This window comes from Convolutriloba macropyga, chromosome 5 (assembly GCF_964194025.1).
Source record: "Convolutriloba macropyga chromosome 5, txConMacr16.3, whole genome shotgun sequence".
NCBI lineage: Eukaryota > Metazoa > Xenacoelomorpha > Acoela > Convolutidae > Convolutriloba > Convolutriloba macropyga.
The window spans coordinates 68765771-68792242 of NC_134472.1; the positions used below are offsets into that span (position 1 = coordinate 68765771).

At 35.8% G+C, this 26472-nt stretch overlaps 1 protein-coding gene and 1 long non-coding RNA gene across 2 annotated transcripts; both read left to right on the forward strand.

The window, feature by feature from the left end:
• Window positions 1-14188: 14188 nt before the first annotated feature.
• Window positions 14189-19250, forward strand: LOC142339587 (neogenin-like). The gene has a single exon (XM_075389728.1). The coding sequence runs from the start codon at window positions 14454-14456 to the stop codon at window positions 18981-18983; it is 4530 nt and encodes a 1509-aa protein (XP_075245843.1). The 5' UTR covers window positions 14189-14453; the 3' UTR covers window positions 18984-19250.
• Window positions 19251-19430: 180 nt separating this feature from the next.
• LOC142339588 (uncharacterized) lies at window positions 19431-24985 on the forward strand. Its single transcript, XR_012759021.1, has 2 exons — window positions 19431-19658; window positions 24449-24985. It is a non-coding gene; the product is annotated as an uncharacterized LOC142339588 (long non-coding RNA).
• The last annotated feature ends 1487 nt before the right edge of the window (window positions 24986-26472 follow it).

Sequence of the window (26472 nt, forward strand, 5' to 3'; positions counted from 1 at the left end):
TGTTTTCGTATCAATTGTTATATTTATTTCCACCTTGTGGCTTAAATTATTGAAGAAAATTCTGTCAACTGCTCTCACGCAACGTCCATGAAATGTGTGTCTGGCAAACTACGGAATTATATGGCCAGTAGCAGTAAAAGGAAAGTACGTAATTATCTTAAGAACAGGCTAAAAGAAGTAAAGTGGATCATTCTGTTGGAAAAAATTCAAAATCTTATCAGGACAGTCCTGGAATACACTTAAAAACCAAAAAAGAACGTCATTGCAACCATCAGTTGATTTGTTTCTTGCCGTTTTTCATCAATAGAGCAATTGAGCATACACAATTGAGAAAAAAGTTATTAAAAAATTTAGTTCGAATATCCTTTGGTGTCATATTAGGAAAAAACAAAAATTAGGATGCAGATTACACTAAGCACTCTATTGATTGAAACAACACAAGTACTACAATCACTTTCAACAGAAAACTACGAGGGTTGAAATACAAGGGAAAATTATCAAAATATTGGCTTTTCAAAACAGGTGACATCACACTTAAAGAGAAGCAAGTAAATTATAAATTTTTTCAGAAAAAATGAAAATATAAAAAAAAAATTTCTTTAGGGTGCAATAATAAATGAGAGGAAGGCCATGTTTCCTTTACCGGGATATCTGAAAAGTTATTATTTCATGAAGAGTAATACAAGTAACTCTTGATTTCATGAAGAGTAATACAAGTAACTCGAGGAATTGTATTACTCTTCATTTCATGAAGAGTAATACAAGTAACTCGAGGAAGGCCATGTTTCCTTTACCGGGATATCTGAAAAGGAAGGCCATGTTTCCTTTACCGGGATATCTGAAAAGTTATTATTTCATGAAGAGTAATACAAGTAACTCTTGATTTCATGAAGAGTAATACAAGTAACTCGAGGAATTGTATTACTCTTCATTTCATGAAGAGTAATACAAGTAACTCGAGGAAGGCCATGTTTCCTTTACCGGGATATCTGAAAAGTTATTATTTCATGAAGAGTAATACAAGTAACTCTTGAATCCCTACTATGTCATCCACATACCTTTTGAACAATTTTGTATTCCTGTGTGTCCTCTGTTGTACATTTTTTTAACAATAGGAACAGATCCTTACAATTTCCTGTTTGTTCTTTTCCTCCGTGTCAGTATCACCCTGACATTTTGTATTAAAGTTTTTTTACATGGTTCATACTCAACTCCACAGTCAACGTTATCAACCAAAACCCAATTCATCCAGAAACGTTTGCTTCAAAATTATTGAAAAAAATACACAATTGAGAAAAAAGTCATTAAAAATTTTGTTCGAATATCCTTTTGTGTCATATTAGTAAAAAAATGAAAATTAGGATGCCGATTACACTAAGCACTCTATTGATTGAAACAACACACGTATTACAATCACTTTCAACAGAAAACTACGGGGGTTGGAATACAAGGGAAATTTATCAAATTAAATTGGCTTTTCAAAACGGGTGACATCACACTTATAGAGAAGCAAGTAAAATATGATTTTTTTTTCAGAAAAAATGAAAATATAAAAACAGTTTTTTTTGGGCGCAAAAATAAATGAGAAGGCCTTGAAGTCACTTTGTAATTTTTATTTGAATCAATATACCTAAAAACTAATCAACATTATTTTAACCCAGTTTTTCGTTAGACAAGCCATTGACATTTTTTACATTCAACCAAAATCAAGTGCTTTCAATTTTTCAGCTATTTTAATCTTCAGTCACGGCGAAACAGAACTTTATTGGCAAATGTGAATACTCCGCCACCAACAAAAAGATTACAATTGGGACAACTAAATGAATCAATAAACACTAGTCTTGTAATAACGAAAGATAAATTTTCTGTCGTCGATCACTTTTTTGTTCCGATCGAGGAAGGCCATGTTTCCTTTACCGGGATATCTCAAAAGTTAATATTCCATGAAGAGTAGTCCCAGTAACTCTTGAATCCCTACTATGTCATCCACATACCTTTTGAACAATTTTGAATTCCTGTGTGTCCTCCGTTGTGCCTTTTTTTAATAATAGGAACAGATCCTTACACTTTTCTGCTTGTTCTTTTCCTCCGTGTCAGTATCACCTTAACATTCTGCATAAAAGATTTTTACATGATTCATACTCAACTCTACAGTCAACGTTATCAACCAAAACCCAATTCATCCAGAAACGTTTGCTTCAAAATTATTGAAAAAAATACACAATTGAGAAAAAAGTCATTAAAAATTTTGTTCGAAAATCCTTTTGTGTCATATTAGGAAACAATGAAAATTAGGATGCCGATTACACTAAGCACTCTATTGATTGAAACAACAAACGTATTACAATCACTTTCAACAGAAAACTACGGGGGTTGGAATACAAGGGAAATTTATTAATTTAAATTGGCTTTTCAAAACAGGTGACATCACACTTATAGAGAAGCAAGTAAAATATGAATTTTTTCAGAAAAAATGAAAATAAAAAAACAATTTTCTTTTGGGTGCAAAAATAAATGAGAAGGCCTTGAAGTCACTTTGTAATTTTTTTTTTGAATCAATATACCTAAAAACTGATCAACATCTATTTTAACACTGTTTTTCGTTAGACAAGCCATTGACATTTTTTACATTCAACCAAAATCAAGTGTTTTCAATTCGTCAGCTATTTTAATCTTCAGTCACGGAGAAACAAAACATTATTGGCGAATGTGAATACTCCGCCAACAACAAAAAGATTACAATTGGGACAACTAAATGGATCAATAAACACTAGTCTTGTAATAACGAAAGATAAATTTTCTGTCGTCGATCATTTTTTTTGTTCCGATCGAGGAAGGCCATGTTTCCTTTACCGGGATATCTGAAAAATTATTATTTCATGAAGAGTAATACAAGTAACTCTTGAATCCATACTATGTCATCCACATACCTTTTGAACAATTTTGTATTCCTGTGTGTCCTCTGTTGTACCTTTTTTTAACAATAGGAACAGATCCTTACAATTTCCTGTTTGTTCTTTTCCTCCGTGTCAGTATCACCCTGACATTTTGTATTAAAGTTTTTTTACATGGTTCATACTCAACTCAACAGTCAACTTTATCAACCAAAACCCGTATCAGCCAGAAACGTTTGTTTCAAAATTATTGAAAAAAATACAGCCAGAACCAAAGTCTGAATTCGTTCGAGAGATTTTTTTTTAGTTTTTTGATAAATAGATATCAACCAATTTAATTAATAGACACCTTTTTTGTTGGTTAAAACTCCAAACAAAGTGTGCCACAGGAAACTGCGCTTCGTCTTCTACTTTAAAATCTTGACGCTAACGAACTCAACTAACTGTGAAACAAGGAAACAAAATGATACGAGAATCCCTTGACTGCTATCACAATTTTTCAAAACTGTTGACTATACAACAAATAAATTTTCTATGAACATCTTGCTATTACCAGTTTTACTTTCATGAACATGGACCGAAATTGAATGCGGACGATTCAGAATTCCTCAGAATTAGAACACTGGTACCAAAAGAACTGGGGCTCTAAAACTATAGAATTTTAGAAAAAAATGTCTTAACCGAATAAACTGAATGCTGCTACTTTGACATAAATTTAAATCACAAACTTTTGCTTGAATTTCAATAACAGTGTTATCAAAGATGACTCACTGAAATAAAACAATGACCACACTAAAATCAGCCCCCAAAAAGTTTTGTTATTGTTTGTAAACTCAATGTTTCTATCTGATAGACTACTAGGCTTCGTAAACTAAAAACTTTTACTACATATTTTTTATTGTTAGAAAATTAATTAATTAAACAGGCGACATCTCACTTATTGAGAAACAATTATAATTAAAATGCAAAGTAAAAAACCCAATTCTATTCCGTCTACAAAGAGTTGATAAGGAAAAAACATCACTGTGTGTTTAGTGTTTTGAATCAATTTTAAAGAGCAAACAATTAAGATCTTAGCGTTCATCGTCACGTTTACTTAAAATTTGTTCACAATCGAATAAAAGGATCTACAAAGTAAAAACAATCGTCATTGATTACATCCATCTAATTCTAGAAAATGAGTTCAAATGACAAGAGATTTTTATTAACTAATTACAGTTAAAATTTCATTTAAAACATTTCGCTTACCTTCAATATGCCTAATGAATTATAGTTAATGAATTATTCTTATTACTGAGTTTTTTGACATTCCCTGGCTTTTTGTTTTCTCCTTGAGAAAAAGCTTTTACCCTCAGTCTTATGCTGTGATATGCTTCAGTTGTTTGGGATGATGATATTTCAAATCAACAAGTACCAGAATGACTTTAGTAAATCGAAAGTTAAAATTTTCGCACTTGAACTAATACTTTAATGTTAATTCTCGTCCCAGGTACTCTTTGCGCATATTAAGTTATGGTTATAATTTTCATGTTTTAATTTTTGATGTTACCGCTTCAATTTGCATAAAATTTTGAAATCCACAACATGCAACGTGTTTGTCTCATTCAAAGTTATCGCTTGTATCACATCATTCAGCAAGGCGTGGGCTCACTAGGGAATCCTTCTTTTCATTTTTTGAAATTCTGCTAATAGTCTGTTGGCCGGTTGGGCCAACATAGATGAAATTGCTTTCATTATATCTAATCTTATATACCTCAGAGGGTTTCAGTTTTTCATCGAAAGATCATTTCAGGGTGGGCATGCAGTTGCTCAAAATTTTTGTTGCGAAATTGATTTGAATATTGCACAGTTTTTTTAGTCCCGGCCAAAAATATTTTGTGTAATGCTCCCTTTGAACGAAAACTAGATTTTTTTTTTCTTTCATGGTTATTTTTCGATTAATAAAGTTTAGGTTCCCATTACAGTTGGGTATCTCACAAGTGAATCTTAGGTGTTTTTGAAGAAAACTCGCATACTCAGTGTAATTTTGAAGATTTATATTAACAGTGCACACTAAGAAATCAACAAATTTCCGGAACAATTTTAACTCTTCTGTCATTTGATGTACCTTTCTCTGTACAATAGGAGCAAATTTCTTGCATGTTCTTCCTCCGCGTCATCAATGACACCTAAATATTTTGCTTGAAACCCGTTTTTACTTGATTCGCAATGGACTATTTTCCCTCGGGAAGTTATGCGTAGGTTACAATCAATGCAGCTTTCCTCCATGTCAGAAGTTTTGTTCTTCTCTCTCCCATAGGTTTCGAGCAAGGATTTTTAAAGATTTTATCTACACTTTTGTCACAGTTAGGGCCAACGAAGCACCCTTGCTAGGCCGTCCAATTCCGTGTATCACATTTTATCACACTTTAAATGAACATTCGTTGCAACTATTCTCAAGAAGCTCTTCATAGCTGATTTCAGGAATGTTTCTTCTAATTAAAAAAAAACAATAGTGTCTGAGAAGCAAAGAAGTCTTGAACTATGAAATTGTATAAAATATAGAACTAGAATACAGAGTGGAAAAACTGTCAATGATGATGACATCAGATTAGATAGTGGCAGAAATTCAAAGGATCTAACAAATATCGTCATTGTCTATACAGACCATTTGATCATCAAGCTCTTTCAAGGGTTCAGATATGTTTGTAAATAACCTGACGGATTTCACATACCTGAAAAACATTCACAGCTGTGACTAGAAAATAACTGTACTGAGTCACTGACTCGCCCGACTATATCAAAGCAGCAGTACAAGGTAAAATATCCGTTCACCCCACAAAGTTATGCAAATTATCCAAAGGATTAGATCTATAATTTATCTTAGATGATTGCGTTAAGGAGAAAATTTTCCAACAAAATTAAGAGTAGCTTATATAACGCCAATTTTTAAAAATGTGATAGGTTGGATATTACAAACAATCAACCATTTTCTTTAACTCCAAGTTTTGCTGCAAATTGTTGGAAGCCTCCTTCCAACTCAGTTGACGGATTTCATTGATAAGCGTAAAATTATTAATAAAGATCTATTCAGATTCCAGAAGAAAAAATGTCAGCAACTGTTGTAGTTTTACAACTAGTTGACACATGTTTGTCTAAGCTAGATCAAAACAAAAAGATTGTTGTTAATTTTCTAGATCTTGCGAAAGCTTTTAATTTTAGTTTGAATAGAAATTTTCTTTTTAAAAAATTGAAGTACATTGTTTTTCACAGAAAGCTGTCTATTTTTGCTAACCGCAGAACCTTAGACAACAAGTAAAACTTAATGGATTGTTTTCTGTGAAATTATGAATGAAATTATGAATGACGTTGTGGCACATGGATCTGTTTTAGAATTACTCAATTTACTTTTATACGTGAACGATTTCCCAAAACTAACGGGGAAATTGTTTCAATTGGCAGCTGACACAAGTAATGTCGGCTGTGGACAGAAAAGTAGCTTACATGGATAGTAGCTTACAAGAAAGTAGCTTACAAAATCGAGATAGTTTTTTTTTCGCGGAATAGTTCTGATTTCGGATCTATTTTTTTTTTTGATAAACGAAGTTCTCACAACTCAAAAATGTTGCAGAAATCTTGGTATTCAAATTGACAGGAACCTTAATTGCTACGGGCAGCTGAATAGAACGTAAAAAGAGAAGGCTCGTGGAATAAAATCAATATTCATTTATCTGCAAAAAAAACCTGCTACGGGTAGGTTTTTGCTACGGGCAGCTGAATAGAACGTAAAAAGAGAAGGCTCGTGGAATAAAATCAATATACATTTATCTGCAAATATACATTTATCGGCAATCTTTCTACATTTATCTGCAAAAAACCTGAAAATATCGGCAGATAAACTGTGGTTTAAAGGTGTGGTTTCTTTTCTATAGGTGTAACAAAGCGAGAGATCTGATAATACAGAAACATATACTAATAACAGCAAAAATCTTGCTAATCAAATTTCATTACCTAGGCAGACCAGAACATTCGGAAAATTTTCATGGATATTTTTGTCTCCATCAAAACACTCAAACAAAACATTTCAAAAGTAGACAGAATGTCAAAAACAACTTTGTAATGAACTCGGTTGTTGTTCAATGCGTACAAAAATGGAATAAGTTACGACAATGGCTTCGGTTGGCAACAAAGTAGAAATATATATAAGAAAACGTTGAATAAATTTTCGCTCTCACAGCATGAAAAGTTCTTTTGAATAGTAGAAGCTTTTAAAAGTTATTTTTATTTTTAGGAAGAAAAAAAGAGATAATCAATTATTGCAAGTAGTTTTTACAACGCGAAAATTAAGATCGTGCCTCCCCACCCTGAAATCATCCTTTGATAGAGATCTGAAATCCCACGTGGTATATGAAATTAAATGTAATGGATGCGGATCCATCTATGTTGGGCAAACAAGCCGGCATGTTACCACAAGGATAACAGAACATCAAAAGAAGGATTCACAGGTGGGTCAACATCTAGTTGAATGTCGTGGCGCCACGAATGACATTGAATGGAGAATTCTGGACGCCTGTCGGTCAGTAGAAAAACTAATGATCATCGAAGCTATATATATCAGCAAGCTGAAGCCCGCACTAAACACACGCGACGAATATAGGGGGAGGGAACTCACGCTAAAATATTAGTTCAAATCATAATTTTGACTAAATGTGAATGCATAGGGCAAAAAACTTTTTGTGCATGACAAAACGAAATTTGCAAAACCTCCACAAGAGGGATACTTATGGTTAGGGCAAATTAGGAATAACCCTAAAAATACAAGAACATGGACAAAATCGAAAAATCCGGAATAGGAATGTTTTTTAGTAAATTGATAACAAATGTAAATATGTGTTGTAAATAGGCTAAATATTGTACATAAGGAAAAATTTTCGATTGAATTTTTTAGAATGTTTCCTAGAATTGTTTTAATTGTCATCTCAGACAAATGTAAATACATATTCATTTTATCTTTTAACAATTTGTAAAACAGTTTTAACCTGACGATGAACGTAAAGTTCGAAAACGTTTGTTTTAAGTATTGGAAGTAATTTTAATTTGACAAATTGGTTTCTTTTACAATAATCAATTATATAATGTGATTCTGTAAGTGCTTGAATGATTTGAAGTATTGTTTGTTTCAAGTATATTTAACCGCATCGTTATAATTTTGATTTACTTGTTGCAAAAAAATGAATTCCAAACAAAAATTGGGCGTATTGAGCGAGTTCAATGCTGGGAAGAGCTTGACAGTTTGGTTGAGCGACATAATTTAGCTTTCAAAATCTGTCCACCTTTTTAGAATGTAGTTCAAGTTCGCTTCAATTATAAGTTTATGGCTCATTGATGTCTTATGGGCTTCAAACAGACATGTTTTCACCATTGCTTCTGTTAATCAGTTATATATCAACAACTGTCTGAGATGATAAAACGTTAACATTCAGCTCAGTGATATTGCAAAAATTGAACAAGTGTTATTATTTTTTGTCTATTAAATTTTAGAGGCGCCGCATATCTTAACTCAATTCTTCTCGTTTCAGGCCAACCTATAAGTAGTTGAGAAAATTTCAACTCTTATGGTACTTAAAAAACTTTAAAAGTACTTAAAAACGACCTGAATTGAGATACATTTTGTTGGCATCAGCCGTTGGTGCTTTTGCTAAGAGTTTCAGATATTCAGTCTGTACCCGATGTTTGATCTTTTCCGAAGAAATCTATTGAGTAGTTAGCTGTTTCTGGTTTAAGAACTCGGACATTAGAAAGAATCAAGAGATCTTTTCCGTTTGTGCCACCCCAGCGTAGTGGGTGCATATTATTTGCACCCTCCAGACGCATGTGCTATATGCTTACATGATATACTATGTAATGACACGTGCTCTGTAACTATGGGAACATAACTTACTGGGGGGGGGAGGGCACAAACGGAAAAGATCCGAATCAAGTTTTTGTTGCAAATTTCTCCTTTAACCAAAGATTGTGTTATTCTCGTTTCAATTACCTACTAGTGAATTGTGATATTCTACTTGGATCATGTTTTTATTTTGATGGAAAGTATCTATCAATTTTGGGATCTTATCCGTTTGTGCCCCCCCCCCAGCTTAATAGGTCCATATTATTTGCACCTCCAGACGCACGTGCCATATTTTTGCATAATGATTTAACATGTAATGGAATGTGCCCTGTAACTGAGGGCAGCATAACGTACTTGGAGCACAAACGGAAAAGATCACAATTTTGAGAAGCACGAGAATAAGTTTTGCACTTCTGCGCAGCGCTATCATATACCTCAGAGGGTGCCGTGGTTCCAAACTGGCGACTGACATTGATAGCTCTTGCAGTGCCTTAGTGCGGGAGAGGAGACTAAATTCATAAATTAACTTACATGACGCAGCTCTAAAAGAGATGTAGTGCCTTGTTTGTTTGAGGATGCTATGAGCATGTATTTTTGCGGTAAATTTATATACGATGTTGTGATGTTTCATAGTGGGGGCTCACTGTTCCGTCCATTGGGTGAATCACACCCCCATTTTATAGTTCAATTAAAAAAATTGAGAAGCTAGAAAGATCGAGAATTAAGAGTTCAAAGATTGATAATTTTCTCATCTATTTACCAAATGATATTTTGATATATATGTCATTTTCCAGAATTTTTTTTGGCTAGTTATTAAGGTTTGAATGAAGTCAAATTCCAAAAAGTTTTCAAGACCAGGTCTTAATCAAATTTAAAATTTGGAGAAAACGGTTAGAATAATTTTTTTAATTAAAATTTAGTGTACTTTTTCCTATATTAAATATCTCGAAATGGTAAATTCTTTTGATGATTGCACTTTTTACGTTTTTTAATATTTAATATTGTGAATAAAAAATTTTGTAAAAGCAATAGACTGATTTGAATTTCGGATTTTTTTTCGTCTTCTAAAGACATGTCCAGTTGTTTACTATTTCATTAAAATCAATTTGATAAACATTTTCCTGATGCATATTCGATCGACTGAGTAAAATTTCTATCAAATCAAAATTGAATAGTTGTCTGGAAAGTATGCTAAATTATCAGTCGAAAATTTAAAGAGAAAATAGTGAAAGTTAGTTTTGAGTTTTATCGTTGAATTTTTTAACTGCTACTTTAAAAGCAATGCAAGGAAGTTTGCTTACTTTGAAATGATGCTAGAAAGAGGCAAGAAAGCTCGCATGCTCTGTGCGTAACACAGAATGTTCCCAAATTTCCGTTTACAAGCATAAGATGTATATCAATATATCGGAAATAATATTTTGGAAATTATGGTGTTGAAAAAAACAGCGGATCACCTTAACTTGTATTGAGTGAAAATCTAATCTTAGCCCTATTCGAAATGCATAATTATTTCGATTGTGGCCTAATTTATCGAGACAAAATTGTCCAATTTTCTGCAGCAACGTCCCTTGAATTGTGTGTCCGAACAAATTAACTTACATGACGCAGCTCTAAAAGAGATGTAGTGCCTTGTTTGTTTGAGGATGCTATGAGCATGTATTTTTGCGGTAAATTTATATACGATGTTGTGATGTTTCATAGTGGGGGCTCACTGTTCCGTCCATTGGGTGAATCACACCCCCATTTTATAGTTCAATTAAAAAAATTGAGAAGCTAGAAAGATCGAGAATTAAGAGTTCAAAGATTGATTATTTTCTCATCTATTTACCAAATGATATTTTGATATATATGTCATTTTCCAGAATTTTATTTTTGGCTAGTTATTAAGGTTTGAATGAAGTCAAATTCCAAAAAGTTTTCAAGACCAGGTCTTAATCAAATTTAAAATTTGGAGAAAACGGTTAGAATAATTTTTTTAATTAAAATTTAGTGTACTTTTTCCTATATTAAATATCTCGAAATGGTGAATTCTTTTGATGATTGCACTTTTTACGTTTTTTAATATTTAATATTGTGAATAAAAAATTTTGTAAAAGCAATAGACTGATTTGAATTTCGCATTTTTTTTCGTCTTCTAAAGACATGTCCAGTTGTTTACTATTTCATTAAAATCAATTTGATAAACATTTTCCTGATGCATATTCGATCGACTGAGTAAAATTTCTATCAAATCAAAATTGAATAGTTGTCTGGAAAGTATGCTAAATTATCAGTCGAAAATTTAAAGAGAAAATAGTGAAAGTTAGTTTTGAGTTTTATCGTTGAATTTTTTAACTGCTACTTTAAAAGCAATGCAAGGAAGTTTGCTTACTTTGAAATGAGGCTAGAAAGAGGCAAGAAAGCTCGCATGCTCTGTGCGTAACACAGAATGTTCCCAAATTTCCGTTTACAAGCATAAGATGTATATCAATATATCGGAAATAATATTTTGGAAATTATGGTGTTGAAAAAAACAGCGGATCACCTTAACTTCTATTGAGTGAAAATCTAATCTTAGCCCTATTCGAAATGCATAATTATTTCGATTGTGGCTTAATTTATCGAGACAAAATTGTCCAATTTTCTGCAGCAACGTCCCTTGAATTGTGTGTCCGGTGAAACGAGGAAATAAACGGCATGTAGCAGTCAAAAGGAAAGTACGCAATTATATTAAGAAGCTGTAGAATCAGGTAAAACGGATCAATCTGTTGGAGAAATTTAGAAACTTTGAAGGAAAGTCCTAGAATATTTCTAGAAAAAAAACAATTGTAACTAGAGGTTGATTTGATCACTACCGTTGTTTTTCATCGGTAAAGCAAATGAGGTTACACAATTGAGAAAAAAAATAAGAATGCTAGCTCAAATCTCCTGTGGTATCTGATTAGTCAAAATACAAAGTGTAGGATGCAGATTAAACTAAGCACTCTATTGAGTTAAACACCACAAGCTATTAGAATTACTTTCAACAGAAAATTACGGGGACTCAATTAGGGGCCAAATTAGCTAATTCACTTGGCTTTTCAAAACAGGTGGCATCTTACTTAACGAAAAACAAGTAAATTTGGAAATTTTTTGAAAAGATTAAATTTAAAGCCTACAAAGGAGGTTATGAGGCTATTTTTATGGTAGAGAAACAGTGAAAATCTTCAGGATCTAATAATAAAGACCTGTATTAGCTTCTTTACGTCTTGATAATTGTTTTTTGGCAACACTGAATAAGCAAATAAAATTTAGAAGTTTTAGGGCTGTAACGTTGAAACAAAAAGCTCTTTGAGGAACAATTATGAAGACTGTAGACGTTTTATGTTGTTTCGGAACAATTTTAATGAGCGAATGTGATGGAACCATAAGCTACGTACAAATAGGATCAAAGACTATAAATTATTAGAGGAATTGAGATCTCATTTTTTTCTTTCGGGCAGAAACACTGTTGCGCATCAGTCAAATAAGAAAATTATATTTTCCTTTGAAATATTGTTTTAAAATTTATTTCATAAAAAAACCACGTAATAATTATAATAACGCATAAAGTGACAGAAAAATTGAATTCTAATTGATTTCAGATTGTTTGGATTAAAAACTCAAAGGAGCTGTCAGAAACAAGGAAGAGCAAAAAAGAGAGAAAATAGGCCAGGAAGAAATTCTAAGCAGGTAACTTCCGTGAGTATAAATGAAATCACAAAGTACAAAAAAGTGCCTGTTCGCTATACAGATTGGCCTGAACAGTGATAATCGGTCTAATCACCAAAACGAACAATGAATAGGAGAGCGAGAACTCTAAAATAACCAAAATTTTTCCATGGCATTTATTTTCAAAGTAAAAAAAAATTCAGAATTGTGAAAAGCTGAAAAATCGGCAGAAAAAGATATTTGTCTTCCTAAACCTAGATACACACAATATGACCGCTAAGAAATGAAAGATACTACTACGAAAAGTCGGATTAATCAGAACTAGCCTCTTAGAGCTACAAAATGTCTTGTAAATGGTCTCGACAGTGCGTAAGCAATGAAAAACTGATTCTAGTAAAAAGTACGCCTGCTATATATAACCTCATTTGTTTTTTCAAAAAAAATTATTGGAAGGATGAAATTTAAATCATAATTTTTTTATTCCTTGTAAACATTTTGCATATTTATATTTAATATGTGAGGCTAGTGCAACCTTTTAACTAAACCACACGCATAAACTGTTATTACTGCAAAACCAGCAATAGTTTGTTGGAACAGTCTAGTGAAACATTGAAAGTTTTATGAAATGTTCACGGTCGGGCAGATCCCAAAATGTTCACGGGGCAAGTATGGTAAGATTACCCAACCTAGAACCCCACGTTAGCAAAAATGTTGCTAAATTGTTGTTTTATATTGAAGCACGTTTGAATATTTCAATGGTGCCTAAATCTATAATAATTTTAACTTGTTATTCATCTCCCCTTTATTTCTTCATGGTGCTTTGACGTTTGACTAGTGTCAGAATTTATAAAAATTTAAACAGAATTTATACAGAATATATAGAAGTTGACTTTACGCCCCCGAGTTGACCGACTTCTCTATAATGAGAGGGATTTTCTCTTAATTTACGTTTTTTATGTTATTCATCCTCCTTAAAAGCAGTTTTGTCCGCGTCTGTTAAATCATAAAAGTTGATCTAGATGAGTAGGAAAATCCATGTTAATACACGTGTGATTTTTTTTGACGGAATTACAGCTATTTAGTGGATTTTGATGCTTTTTGGCGGTTTGTGGCCATTTTTTGTTTTTGTGAGTTATGGTCATTTCTAGCATTTTGATGCATCAATCAAGCCGATGAAGGGAGTTCCTAATTTTTGGTCATAATTACAGTTGTTTTTCAACTTTATTTATCCCTTGCAGTTTTCTACACTGCTCAATAAGTGGTGTATCACATATTTCTCTTTCTAACTGGAACTAATTTGGAACTGCAGGCATACTAATAAAATTTATCGCATTGTTTAATGCCTTGCGTGGTAATTAATTAGATTTAAAATGCTAATTTGTTGCTGAAATATCTTAAAAATAAATAAATAAATAAAAGCCACCTGAGTTTAATTGCTAGAATCAGGAGTTTTTAAAATTCCCGCAAAGCATCGAAAGTTTCTGCTCCATGTAAGTAGACAGAGACGATTTTTCAATCTATTTCGCCATAATTTGGCTGAATTTATTTAGTGCTAGCATGGATTTATTGATTGAATAGAGATAGGAACGGCAGGCATTATTTTTGTCATTTGAAGAAGCCACGCATATCTGTTTGGCTGGGAAACAGTTTGAAGGTAGGGATAAAAATCCGGCTGAAAATGGCATTTTCTCTTCCAAATTTATTCCAAATGTGATTGGAAGACTAATAGTGGTAAATTCCGGGAGAATTAAACGCTTAAATAGTTCAATATACTTTCTTAATACAGTTGTAACTTTTCCTTTGCAGATAATATGCTTTATTTTGGTTTGTAGTGGTAGTGGTATCGCTATGTGAGCCAAAATATGACTTAGCCTTGAAAGTGGTTACGCGATTTAACAGCTTGGACCACTAAGCTTCAGGCTTAACCATACAATACCGATTAGACAATACTGAGGCGACACATTAGCGAATGATTCAACTTGCGGTAATTTGATCGACGTTTGCTCAGTAACTGTAGAGCCATGTCGAGTTATTATCAGTTTACTTGGCTGGCTTTGTGTGTATTGTACCATTTCCTTAATTCATTAGTTTTGGTCAAATCTAGTGGCATTTACGACTTCACAGCTATTCCTGATGATGCAATTGTTTATAGCTCTGACAAGAAAAATCAAGGTTTCGCTGTTTTAAACTGCGTCTTTAACCCTTCTTTTGATGGTGTGTCTTGGCAATATCTTACATTAGAAACCAAAACTGATGACGCAACATCGAACAAACAGATTTCTGGATCCAATAAATGGGCGGATGTCTTCATCGATGGCAAATCTCACTCTTTGTTTGGAAACAACAGCCTCAAAATTTCGCCCTGGCCCGACGATTCAAGCGACGAGAATCGACGGTATCGGTGTATCGGAAACATCAGAAATTGGGGGTCTGTTATCAGTCCAGCAGGCCGAGTTTCAAAAGCAGTGCCTCCCTTTGCCAAATTATCAAACGGCCCGGTCCAGTCGAAAGAGTACGAAAGTGGTCTCTTGAAGCTTTTTTGCCCAGTTGACGGGTTCCCACATCCTGAAGTGAAATGGTTCAAAAATGACGTGGAGGTTTCTGCGACTCCTAGAATTACGGCTATGCATCTAACAGATTACACATATGCAGCCCTAGAGGTTTCGAATCTGCAGATTCAAGATCAAGGTATGTACTCCTGCGAGGGGTCGAATTCTGTTGGTGAGAAACGTGTGTATGTATCCCAGTTGGATGTGATCAAAGGTCATACCAGCGAGGGTTTGCGGTTTTACGATTCGCCTGCCAATGTCAGTGCCTTAGCCGGTGAAGATGTGTTGTTGCAATGTGCTGCTCGAGGCTTCCCGACGTCTATCAAGTATGTCTGGTTCCGAGATAACATCCCACTTCAAGAGAGTGATTACGTTGCTATAGGTAGTGGGAATATCAAGCTAGAGAAAGTCACTCTTAAGGACACGGGTCGCTATAAATGCATCGCAACTGTTAGCGGAAATGTTGAAGCCAAGTCTCAAGAGGTTATAAACCTGCAAATCAACGAACCCCCGAGGTTCAGTGTTGCAATGGAGAGGTTCATCCAGCTCCAAGGCGAAGAAGAAGGCAGTATTGTTCTGCCGTGCCCGGCCATCGCCCAGCCTGCCCCTTTGGTATCTTGGTACGTTGACAAAAAGCCTTTGAAAATTGATGGTGTTTATTTTGTCCAAGAGCCTGATTCTCTCCAAATTTACGGCCTGTTAAAATCCGATAGTAGTATCTACGAATGCGTTGCGGAAAATGAGTACGGTTCTATTTACAGAATATTTCAATTGACAGTTTTGCCCAAGTCGCCAGCGAAAGCGTATACGTCAATATCTCAGCCTTTAAAGTTTAGTGCGCTATCGAAAACTATAAGTTCTGTAGTTTTGTCGTGGGAACCGCCACTCACAAAGCGAGACGATTTTGCGCGCTATCTCATTTCATATCACGAAAAATTATCGTCATATCCAAGGGTTAAAAAAGTGACGGTACTCAAGGATAAATTGACGCTTGAAATTGGAAACCTTCAGGAAGACACTTTTTACCAGTTTAACATTCAGGGAGTAAGCTTGAAGGGCGATCTGGGGCAAATAGCCTCAACAAGTGTGAAAACATTGAAGCGGACTCTTGCTGGAGATATTAAAGTGACAGTTGTTAAAGTGGATGCCCAGGCTGCGTTGCTCAACTGGCGAGCTCAATCTGATAGTTACAAGGAGTTCCAGCTGGAGACAGTCAATGCGTGCTTTACAAATAAACCCCAAGCAAAGAGAGTTAAAGTAGTGTATAGAGAGTTCTTGTTGCAAAATTTGGAGGAAAGTTGTATCTACAACGTTACAGTATCTTCTGGAAACAATCAGGGTCAAGTTGCTTTGGGAACTGCCAGATTTAAAACAATGGGTGCCAGACCCTCTGCAGCACCTTTGGACGTTCGGGCGATGGGAGTTGATCCCAAGAAAATTGAAGTCTGGTGGTCTGAAGTTCCAAAGCCGGAGCAAAACGGTAAAATCACGTCATATTTGGTTCGATACAGGCCGGAAAAGCTCAAAAAAGGTGTAAACACTAAAGCTTTAGGATCCGAAAAAGGTACACACTTGGTTCTGGACAGTTTAGAGAAGAATTCAAATTATCAAGTGGCAGTTGCTGCTGGAAACGAATTTGGATTTGGGCCTTACTCGGAATGGTTCGCTGCGACAACATTGCAGAATACTTTAACAGAAGATCGAGTGCCCGGTAAAGTTAAGAAGTTGTCGGTTGTTGATGTTAGCGATAGTTCGATTACAGTTAAATGGGAAGGAACGGAAGACGGAGAAACAATACGAGTTCGTTCATATGTGCTGTACATTGATCAAATTGTACCTATTCATGTTGCTGCTACGGTTCCCGCGACTGATGATCGCTACACCTTCACCAACTTAAGAATCAACAAAAACTACATCATCAAAGTAGCAGCAAAGAATAACATTGGCAGCGGTCCAGATTCTCTGGTCTATCAGAAAACTTCTGAAGCGCCATCAGCGTATGACATGCCACTTCAAATGCCGAACAATGTCTCTGTAACACCAATCAATTCTGGCCAATTATCCGTTTCCTTCACATCGAATAATCCAACTAAGGACGACTCCTGGTTCAAGATTCGAGTCACTTGGCGATACCCGACTGTGTTCACACAGGAGTTCACTTGCAGGCCCCCCATGACTTCTTGTACCGTAAGTGGACTTAGACCTGGAACCGAGTACGAAGTTAAGGTCCAGGCTTATCGCGGTGATCCCGATGACCCGAATGCTATATCAAGTCCGTGGAGCATGACTGCTTCTGGTAGAACTCAGGAAACAATGCCTGGTTCGCCGCCCACAGACTTGACTGCAAGTCCTGTCAAAGGCAAACCGAACAATGTGTTGCTTATGTGGATGGCTCCAACCGATCCAAATGGAGCAATAACTGGCTATGACTTATCATATTCAACAGATCCAACTGCCAAAGAATGGGCGTTGGATCACGTTGAGGAGAACGTTCTTTCACATGAAGTTAAAGATCTAACTCTACAAACTACTTACTATTTCAAAATAGCTGCAAGAAACAAAAAAGGCCTTGGGCCCATACTAGAACATCCTATCAAGTTTACCACACCTGCCACAGGGTTGCTTGATACTACAAGTAATGAGTTGATGGACAGACCGCAAGATGGCGGTTTGGATAAAGAGTACTTCTATATAATGATAGCTGCCGTGGTCGGGTTTACGGTTATCGTTGTTTGTCTCATCATCGCCTTTGTGGTCTGCAGAATTATTAATCACCAAGCCGCTGCTTCGATTATTGACAAACAAAGTGTTCTGGGACGACCAGACTCAAGTATGACCCAGCAGGGATCTCTTTATGCTGCCGCTGGAAAACAAACTCAGTTACAGCAGCCTGATGTCACGGATCTGTACGTTCATAAGGACCAGTTTATGGAAATGAAGGGCGGCAAAGAGCTGTCAATGACGTACATGCCGGCGGGATCTGGCTCCCACATCAGTAATGGAGGCAACGATTACATGAGATCAGGAAGTCCTCCTGATATTCAGAAACACTTGATGTCGACTAACTTTTCGACCGGGTCGCCGTCTCCTGCGGGGTACCCTCCCTTGTCAATGACACCACAAGGAATGATGCACATGCAAACCACTCCGTCTCCTAATGCTCTGAAACAAATGCAGCTTGCAGCTGCTCACGGAATCGAAATGCAACCCCAACAAAAACAGATGGCGTTTCATCAACAGCCAAACCTGATCAGGCCAACACCTGTGCGAATGGGTGGCCAGTTACCGCCGCCGTTGCACCAGCACCCCCATTCAATGCAATCTGAAGTGCCAATGATGGCGATAAAACCAATGCTAATGCAACAACAGTCTGTTTCCAACCATACGACCCCGACCCCAATGGCTAATTCTCCTCATTGCTACAGTGGAGGCTCTACCGGACCCTACAAGCATTATGAATCAGATAACTTAGGCGATTACAACGGGTCTGAAAACGCGGTCTACAGTCCCCCTAGTTCGCTTTCTGGTGGAAACTTATCCCACGATGGGAGTCTGGGTCGTTCAGGAGGCGCAAAATTTAACAGCAACGTTGACAAAGCCCTCAAAGCGTTGCCCGCGATGCCACCAGAACTGAAACCCCTGTCAAGTCTAAGCTCGCCTTCAGGCCCTGTGTTGCCAATTACCTCAATGAACAATCATCCAAGCCAGTACCTTCAAATGCATAATAACTTGCCTGTTTCCGTAGCAACCGCTATTAACCCCAATGTCCAGCCCATGATGCCCCCTGTGACCTCTGCGCATTACAGACCTCCTAATCACCCAAGAATGGGTGCGGGTAACCAAGGCCACGGATTGCCCAATGAGTTTTACAACCACTCCGTAATGCAACAAGAAGCGGACGCTTGTGTCGATAAAATAGCCGGTTTGATGAACAAGTTGAACAGCGCAGGCTCTGCTAATCCGGGATACCCTTTGCATAGAAGTGGAGAAATGGACTGCTAGAATCCGCTTTGTATCGAAATTATTAAATACCATTTTTGTAAAACCGCTCGGATAGATAGTGTTTCGAAAGACATACGACCAATTTTATTTTGGATCGCTTGTGCAATTTCAATTATCGTGAATTACAGCTCTTAAATTCATCCAAATCACGTATAAAGTGTCTTCTTTTCGTGTTCTATACATTTTTCCTTATTCTATTGTTTACCTTGTTTATTGCCGCTACTCCGTCTATTTATCATCTCGTTATTATTCACTTTTTTGCTCTTTCGAACTCATTCGTGCTGATAAATTAGAAACTTTACGAAGCAAAGATTTGACAAATGATAATATTATGAAGACGCTGCTTATGGAACTTTGTAGCTCTTTCTTTCGCATTCGCTTTTTGTATTCTTCATTAAGTCATTCGTGTTTGTTGAACTTTGTTTTATCTTCCATTTAAAATGTAGATTACATTTTTTCATTACCTTTTTTTACTTTATTTCCTATTCGTGCTCTTTTCTCTTTTATTGTCATGAGTTGATGACTCAATAATAGCCCTAAGGTTGTTCTTCTTTACCCAAATAATGTCCCCCCACCTATTGTTCCCGAAATATAATGAGCTGTAGCTGATATTATTCACTGTTCACACGCGAGAGAAGGCAAATTATTGATCGGAAATTGTCACTCAAGAGAAAGGTAAGAACTAGTTACATTAATCATTCATGCTTCACTAAAACATATCTCTCCGCCCCGTTCCTAAATTCGAGTGATTAATTGTCATTTTCTCATATATGCGAACAATTGAAAATGGGGTTTCGATTTGATGCTGTGTTCAAAAAGCATAAAACGGATAGCGAAGAATTTAGTCAAATTTATAAAATTTGGATTTTTTTATTGAGATGCCCAATGTTATAATACTGGTTTGGATATCTATTACAAGAGGTAATAATTTTTTAATGAAAAAAAAATAAACAATCATTGTTTCTAGAAGTCTGTGAATGCATGAGCTTGAGAGCAAATTTCTTGGTTAAAAAGAAAGAATTTTGTGATCAAAATAAAAAGTACTATTTCAAAACAATGAAGTAGTTTGAACCGACATGGGGGTGAGTGTTGAGAATTTTTGAAAGGGCTGATTTTAAGATGGAAAGAGATTTCAAAAGACCCTTTCAAACTCCAAATTTCGTGAACAGGTTGCCAGCGACGTGGTTGTTAAAAAAGCGATAAATCGGTAATAGAATTTCAATTCTCTGAAGGCGGTTTTGATGGCATAGCAATTGTTGTTTACTGGCAAATGCTGCGATTATTATTCAGTTAGAAAATGACTGATGCCGTTGAATTAGCTTTGATGTTCAACGCTTTGTTCCCACTCCGAAGGCATCGGTCGGTGGTTGGTCCACCACATGTTATAGTGTTTGTTGTGTTAAGGAATAAATCTGCAGCCCAGATGTCTAGACTTCTAGGCCCCCCGGGGGGAAAGAATTGGAATGTTATTGTTATTAAACTTCTGAACAGCTCTCGAGCAAACAAAAAGCAGCGCCATCCTTCAAATTTGAAATTGCGTGGAAGTGAGGGGGGGGGGGGGGGGGTTCCGGAAAGTGAGAGAACAACTGTAACATTATTTCATGTTCGCTCTCAGCTAACATTTATTTAAAAAGAGATTTACTTAATGGCTGCTCTTGTTGTTGTTATGTTTGCTGTTGTTGTTGTTGTTGTTTTTGTTCAGGAATTAACCTCTAGAGGCTCTGTGGAAAGACTATTGTATGCTACTGAAAGCATTTCCCTGTTCCGCATTTTTGAAATTACTATTTCAAACCAAGCTCACTAATTTAGTGGAGTGCATAATTGATGCGGAGGGTTTTTCTTTAAAATGTGCAAGTGGTTATGCTCAAGTAGGAATTTCAAGACTAGAATTTCAAAGTGTTCAAGATTTTAACTAATCTGTGCTAGGATACACGCCCCAAGATATGTATTTCAGCTTGAGTGTATTTCTAAAACCGGTCATGTCTTATTTAACTAAAATCCAGCTTTTCTATCTAAAAACATCGAATATGAATCTAATTTTGTCTACTAAGAATGGTTGAGGTGTCTCAAGTTATTTTTGACAGCCTCTCCTTATAATCGTCAAGTTAATTTTTCCAGGGCGATTCTCTACTTACACTTGGTGGAGTCTGAAAAATAAATCTCTACAAATTTAACGAAGTGATTGGTTTTGAAGCATAATCTAATCGAAGATGTTCGAAAACGCGTGACTGAATTCAACCCAGAAATTGCTAGCCTTACTTGAACCTGTCAGTTAAATATATAGATTCTGAATCAAAATCAATCAAAAATAAACAGAAATGTTTGGCAAAATACGAGCTAGAGCTCAGACCTGATTCCACAAAAATTACACCAGGACGTAACAGAACCTACCATTTTTGTTCGAGAGCTAAAGACAAATATTCCAAGATCTTACAAATTTTTTTGCAGGAGATCCTATCAAAATTATTGGCAAGACTAACACATAGGGCTGGGCATAATATATTATTTAACAATTGGTTGTTATATAACACTTTGCTGCGTAAAAATACCCCCCCCCCCCCCAAGGGCGTAAAGTTTCGGTCAATAAACCTAAACAATAGATCCGAGAATTGCTTTGAGTGACTATTTTTTCTTCTCTGTTCTTAACATGTTGAGGTCAATCTTTCGTGTCTTAGGTTCTTCTGTTGAAAGCTCGTTATGCCAAATTATGAGCGCAGCTCTATTTGTCAAAAGCTGATTGGACGCACTTTATTAAGCTCGTCTGTCAAATTTATTTGCTATCTACTGTTTCGATCATACGACGAGGCTAATCTATTTAGCATATTTTACGGCAGTCTGTAGGTTTTGTAAAGTTGGTGACGTGCTCACGTGACTTAAGAAAGCACAAAGGTTTAATTTTTTAAACGGAACAATAAATTAGGAAGCTTTCTCATGTTCGTGTTCTGGATCGATTCAGTTCGGGCAAAGCTTAGTGGCTGTATAACTGTACTATTTTAGCTGTAAGCTGAGCGGAGCTACATTGTGGTGTTCGTGCGCATGTGACGTCATTCCTCACGCTGTCTAGTAAAATTTTGTAGGTCTTTTGCGTGATGAGACTTTGATCATATGTGACTGACCTCACTCAATAAAGTGACTTTTGCACTTAAAACCTGAGTTTAATTTGAATTTGTGTAAGGTTAAAGGAACTCATATGTGTAATAAAAGTCCCTAATAAAAAGGCTTGATTTCTTACAAGATTTTAAATTTTTTGCTGAATGTTTTTACATAAATTTTCCAACCTATAGCTGTCTTTAATTTCTCATCTCCCCTATCGTTGGATGAGTTTAATGTAATTCAATCCTGAATAGCTATCTCATATTTTGTCCCTTAACGTTTTGCTTCTGATATCGAATCATAAATAAAACTTTGGATAATATTAAGTGGAAAACTTCGGCAAATGGTGGAATTTTGGGTGATGAATTTTGTTAATGACGATCGTTTCTGTTTCTTGTCCAAAGAAATCTCAAGTAATTTGGCTCAGTATTTTATGCTATTTTCAACTGCATTTTGTACTTGATGTTTTAAGTTTTCTTTGGGTTGAAAATTTCTGACCATTCTATTAGATTTGTTTTGCTCAGTGCCAGATTGCTTTGTTTCATGAAAGATTTGGAATCAACCTCAGACATCCCAAATTTAATTCAAAGGTACCAAGGTCCAAAAATCAGGTGATCGCCTAAATGGCCGATAGGGAGATTAGCCGACAACCAAAAAATGAGAATGAAAATTAGCGACCCGTCCACACAAAATTTTAATTGTTGGACGAGCTAGTGATATTTTGGCCGAGCAGAATCACTAAGATGTCGGCTTAAGTTTTGCTTTTTGTGTCGGTTAAGCCCTTCGTCGGCAAATTTTCCTGGTAGCCAAAAATCACTTTAGCTTAAGATATTTCCTCAGCTCCGATTAAATGGTAGGAATATTGGTGGGCATGGGTGTAGGTGTTACATGACAATATACGCAATGCCAAAATAGCCAATGTGGCAATATACCCAATGCCATTATACACATTTCATTCTTTTTGATCTTTTCGTTCAATAATTCGATTTCAAATTAGCACTCGCTATTATCAGCTTATTTCCTCATAATGAGCTGATAATTTGATCCCGTGTTGGGTTGTGATAGTTCCATATCAAGTCCCATGGGCTGCTGAGGCATGGTCATGACCCGTGAGGAAAATTTACCCATTTCCATTTTACCCAATGCCTTTATATCCAACATGCGATTTACCCAATGACATTTTTGTTTTACCCTACTGTTAATTTTACAAGAACGACTATTTAGCATAAAAATCTAAGGACCGTGATCATGCCTCAGTGGCCTGTGGGACTTGATAGATATGAAATTATCACAACCAAACATGGGATTGCAATTATCCGCTTAAATATAACATTCTTTTGGTGTGGATTGCTAATTTGCAATCGAATTATTGAACGAAAAGATGAAATATCATTGGGTAAATTCGCTTTGGGTAAAACGGTATTGTGTATCATAGCAGGTTGGGTATGATGGCATTGGGTAAATTAGTACGTAACCCTCTGTTGGTCACTAAAATCTTCAATGCTTAGGACCATTCTTTTTGGTGTACGGCAAGGTTGTGCTCCATTCACATTCAATTCCATGGCCGCACCCTCACCCGACAAGGAGAGGATGTAACCACAGACTTTTTTGCCCTAGTTGATACAAACTCGAGTAGTTCTTGGCTCAAGAAGTTTTTGTTTTAATATGATCCATTAGAGCTCTGTCTGTCAATACGGCGTCCGCCGAGCTCAGATTGAATTGGAAAACTTGTTTGAAAAAGTTTTTTCCCCATCAGTTCAGTGATAACATGCATGTTCTGTTGAGCCGACGGACGAGGAGTCAATTTTGCTGAATAAAATAAAAGTCCTTTTAGAAATGCTGCATATTGGGCGTAAACAAACGAAAATAAGTTATGAATGTCAGTCAGAAATCTACGTCAAGCGTGTTAAATATTATTTAGCAAGCGTGTAACTTGTTTGGTCTGTCTTGTCAGTATTGTGGAAAACATTAAAGTAACAAATTCTTGACTTATAATGACGTCAGTTGCTGTTTGTCAGCGTTTGTCTTTTTCCTCCTTTCGTAGTTCTGAGCTATTACTTGAAAAATTGGTTCTGTTTATTTTTTGGCAATGAATTGAAGTTTTTTGGAGTCTGTATGTCGGTCTGGAAAAAATCACTTAGAGGCAGACTTTTTGTTGCCTTTCGAGTAGGCTTTGAATTCTGTAGTTAAATTTTATCGTTCAGAAAATGTAATAGGAATTTGAACATGCAAATATATACCTAATTTTAGCTATTTTAAGCTCAAATTTATTTTTTAAAGCTGTGTCTGGCTGTCTTGCATTTGATCCGTATCTGTTTGTGATATATCAATTTTCTTTTCATGCTGTAATCAGCGTCTCTTTTCTGCTTCAGGTTTAGCTAGCTGTGATGTGGGACGGATTAGAAAAGATCAATTTCAACACTCGATATGGTCGAGGTGAACAAGAACACAACACTCCGAAGAGAGATAGATATCTATTTCAAGGATGAGCTGTAATGTCAACTCACAAATATAGACTCTCTGTCATTATAAGTGAAACTCTATCTATCTCTGCTCCCTGTATCTCTAGTTAGTCGCTGTGTGTTTGTTTAGTTCCTGTTAATACCTACTTTCAACCTGGGATTAACCACGACTAACAAGGAAACTGTTTGCGTCATTTCTGTCTCTCTCCGCCGTCTCAACAGCTGAAAACTTCTCTTAAAATAAGACATGAACTCATGTTGCTACTGAATTTATAAGAGATTTTAACAACCTTTTGTTAATGTTAATATTAGTCTTATTAATATTACTATTATAACTATGTTGAGTGCTCGAATGGTGGTTGAAAGAACGAGTTCCTTTTAGAAATACAGTTTTATGCCGGTACGATTAATAGTGATATCTATTTAATAATTAATTTTCCCTAACAATTTTTTCTCCTGTTTTTATAAGGAAAAATCAGGTATAGAAAGGCCAAATGGAGCAAAGGATGACATTGACGTTTGGGTTTTGATTTTTATAGTTGAATAGTTTCAACTTAATGCATTTCAGTTTTTCTGACTTTTTGACGACTATGAAAGTAGTTGAAATTAAGCTGACGCAACTTCAAATGTGTAACAAATTGCGCGTATCAAATTTGATGATCTGTGGCACAATAATACAAATGTGGAAAATTAGCAACCGGCGAAAAGTCACTAGTGAACCAAATATTGGGTTAAGATACCGCTGTCCAAATTACCCAACTTGGTTCAATTGTTTACTAGAAATTTATCATACCTAGTCATCTCATATATGGTCAAGATCTAATCGCTGATAATCATTCGACAATTAGGTTGGTGGTGTTGACACTAACGGTAATTACGCGGCACATAATTTGCCCTAAATTTGATGAATTACCCATAGGTAAATTGAGCTTACACCTGGAGGGCAAAGATGCAATAGGTTATTACCTAGCGGGAAAAGGTGAATGAATCGTGAAATATTTACTGAGTACACAAAACACTCCCTCAATGGGTAGAAAATTGAACCCAAATTTCATTACACCCTACATTTGATAGCATAAATGCGCAAATAGCCGTGCGAGTAAAGCTAAGGCTACTTTGCCCAAAGGCAGGGTTTTAATTCTACAATTTGGGAGTTAAGCTTTGAAAGAGTGGCATTAAAAGGGGAACTGGTCCTGATTCTGGGTTCGAATAAAGTGGGACATCCGATCGATAAACAGCTCCAAGTGCTGTTGCGTTGCCCTGTCAGTCAAGAGAAAACTGATCAAATTCTGCCCAAATTTGCAATTAGGCTGCTACTTAACACAGCCCAACCGCTGCTCTAGTAACTAGCACTATGCCCTTGGCTATAACGGAGTGGGTAAATGGAAGGATAAATAGTTGTAAAATTGAGCAGAGTTTATTTAACAGATCCGAGTCTTAAGCTTCATGATATAAGCCCTCGAAGGAATTGCCTTCAACTTTTCAACTTAGAATGCTCTCTTCTTTTTGTTCAAATAGCGTTAATTTACACATATTTGATCTCATTTTCTTCCCTAGCCGTTCGATGTGTGCAGTCTTCATTGGGAAATATTTCCCTTTTCTTTTAGATGTATTTAAAATGAAAAGCAAATTTAACATCAAAACATAAACTAAACACGCTAAAGTGCAATAAAACAAGCCTTTTCATGTAACCGCCCTTCAATAAAAATATATTTTACTTGTTCTCTTATTTTTGCAGCTAGGGAATATTTTTGGGGCTTAATACAGATTTGATGCGCTCTTAAGTAGGGGTTGTAAAAAGGCGGAAAGGGGGAAATATTCCTTTATTTCCCTGAATTTTAAAGTGGTGGAGTGTGCTTTAGTATCAGAATAACCGATAAGATTACAGATTTTTTCTTTTTAACTGCTTTGATCGTAAAGAATGCAGAATTTAA

Excerpts from the sequence above, each read along its gene's own strand:
- LOC142339587 (XM_075389728.1), top strand. The coding sequence starts at position 14,454 with ATGTCGAGTTATTATCAGTTTACTTGGCTGGCTTTGTGTGTATTGTAC.